We start from the raw sequence: 2,308 nt of genomic DNA on the forward strand, positions 1-2,308 counted from the left end.
AATTATTAGAGCTATTCCCCCAAATATTTTATGCACAGCTAAATCTTTTTACAAGATCCCTGATTACAGAACCCCTGAGCTTCCTGGACTTCTGATTAATGGGCTCAGTGTCACAGATAGTAAACTAAAAAATTCAAAAATTAGGGAATGCTTTACTAGTACTTTATTTCCCTTTGTAACAAATCCAAATTTTATATCACATTTCTTTTCAAAGGTTCAAAGGAAAAGAATTAGAACAAATTATTTAAATCTTCCCGTTCCTCCAAAAGCCAAGGAAGTCCACTTCAAAATGTTTCCAGGTGTTTATCCCTCTAAGGAATTCCTTAGACGCCGATTTGCTATTGATGATAACACTTGTTTACTTTGTGACGGTGATATTGAATCGACTGAACATCTTTTCTATGAATGTGTGTATTGTAAAGCTTTGTGGGATGATGTGCACTACTGGCTTTTCCCTAAAATTCCTAACTTACCTGAATTTTCTACGAAAGACATTGTTTTTGGAATTATGAGAAAAGAAAAGTCTTGTGAAAGGCTACTAAATGTAATCATTATTATGGGCAAGTTTTTCATTCATAAATGTCGTTTTCTTAAAGCCAAACCTTCTTTCCTCACTTTTCACAAGGAGCTCTGCCGCCTCTTCTCATCTCTAAAATTCATGGACAAACATCAAGATGCAGAACTGGWTGATATGATAAAAAATCTGGAACTGTTGGAAAACCCCTAGTAGCTTTCTCTTTTTTTTTTTTTTTTTTGCTTCTTTGTTTCTTTTGTATGTATGGTAGCAGCCTGAATCGGCTTCATCAGGTTCTTTAGATTTGTTTACATCTGATGCTGATACAATGTTTGTTGCATATGATAATAAAAAAAATTAAAAAAAAAAAAAAAAAAAAAAAAAAAAAAGTTTATTCCACTTGGCGTCGCTCTTGTTCTACGTTTCATACACGTCTTCAGCCAGCTAGCAACGCATGGAGGGCGTCTGGACGTGTGACGTCATCACCGCTTCTACTGGTCCCCGCAGCAGCAGCCCGGTACCAGCCGCCTTTCTCTGTTTGATTGTGGCATTAATGGTAGAAAGTACCGGACTGGTCCATCATCCGCCGCTCTATTGTTACAAGCGTAGTGTGCATGAAGTCGGTGTAGCTTAGCCTAGCACCGAATGTCAGCCATGACGAGGACCGGGACTTCAGAGGTCCGCTCACCCTGTGGGCCACATTAATGCTATACTGTCATATCACGGTGGGGCCACCAGACATCGTCCTGCGGGCCGCAATTGGTCCGCGGGCCGCGAGAATGAGACCTCTGTTTTAGATAATTCCTGAAGTTATGTCACATATGGGTTAGCTTCTGTTAGCTTCTGTTAGCTTCTGTTGTTGACCTGATAAAAACAAGAAATGTTCTGGTTTAATGAAGAAGCAGGGATTTGAACCTGCAGAACATTGATTTACAGATTTGATAACAATGTCTGAGTCCAGGGGAGCCAACCAGGGAGCGGTTACCATGGTAACCGTCCGTGACGCCCCCTCTCACTAAAGCTCGTCATCGTCTTCGCTGGCCGGGTCCAGCTCCTTGTCTTTCCGCTCGGCGCGCTCCGTCACAAACTCCTTCTGCTGCTCCTCCAGCTCCTGCAGCTCCCCCTGCAGGCGCTCCAGGTGCAGTACGCGCCGGTTCCTCAGCAGGCGCCGCGGGAACGGGTTCATGTCGCAGAAAGCGATGGCCGCCAACTTCCTGTTGAGGAGAGACGCCATTTACAGCCAGTGGAGCTGGACGATAAACGGCCCAGAGATGATCCCAATAGACAATATTGTTGTTTGATAATAACATAAAAATGAGCAATAAACTTTAAACTCTAACGAACATTTAACACTGGAATAGGAAGACATTTACACAACCAATGAAATTAATTCTCTGGAAACAAAACTATTCAAAATAAAGTTTAGCTGAGATCAAAACACCAAACTGAAAACTTTATCATCCAGTTTCTCCTGGAAAAACGATAAATCAAGAAGTTACTGATTTCATTTAAAAGGACAAGAAGTGGTTCAGCTGGAACCCTGAGCGTTCCCACACACAGCCGGCGTTCCCACAGACAGGCGGCGTTCCCACACACAGCCGGCGTTCCCACAGACAGCCGGCGTTCCCACACACAGCTGGCGTTCCCACACACAGCTGGCGTTCCCACACACAGCTGGCGTTCCCACACACAGCCGGCGTTCCCACACACAGCCGGCGTTCCCACACACAGCTGGCGTTCCCACACACAGCTGGCGTTCCCACACACAGACGGCGTTCCCACACACAGACGGCG

The 2,308-nt window shown here is 44.4% G+C and overlaps 1 protein-coding gene across 3 annotated transcripts in view; it reads right to left on the reverse strand.

The window, feature by feature from the left end:
• Positions 1-904: 904 nt before the first annotated feature.
• The window catches only part of tbc1d2 (TBC1 domain family, member 2), a 10,962-nt gene continuing 9,558 nt past the window's right edge, over positions 905-2,308 (reverse strand). For all 3 annotated transcript variants that reach the window (XM_017307277.1, XM_008420957.2, XM_008420958.2), the window contains one exon: positions 905-1,728. In XM_017307277.1, coding sequence (XP_017162766.1) covers positions 1,530-1,728 — 199 coding nt within the window. In that variant the 3' untranslated portion in view covers positions 905-1,529. The remainder of the gene's footprint in view (positions 1,729-2,308) is intronic.

Source organism: Poecilia reticulata, linkage group LG10 (assembly GCF_000633615.1).
Source record: "Poecilia reticulata strain Guanapo linkage group LG10, Guppy_female_1.0+MT, whole genome shotgun sequence".
NCBI classification, from domain to species: Eukaryota; Metazoa; Chordata; class Actinopteri; order Cyprinodontiformes; family Poeciliidae; genus Poecilia; species Poecilia reticulata.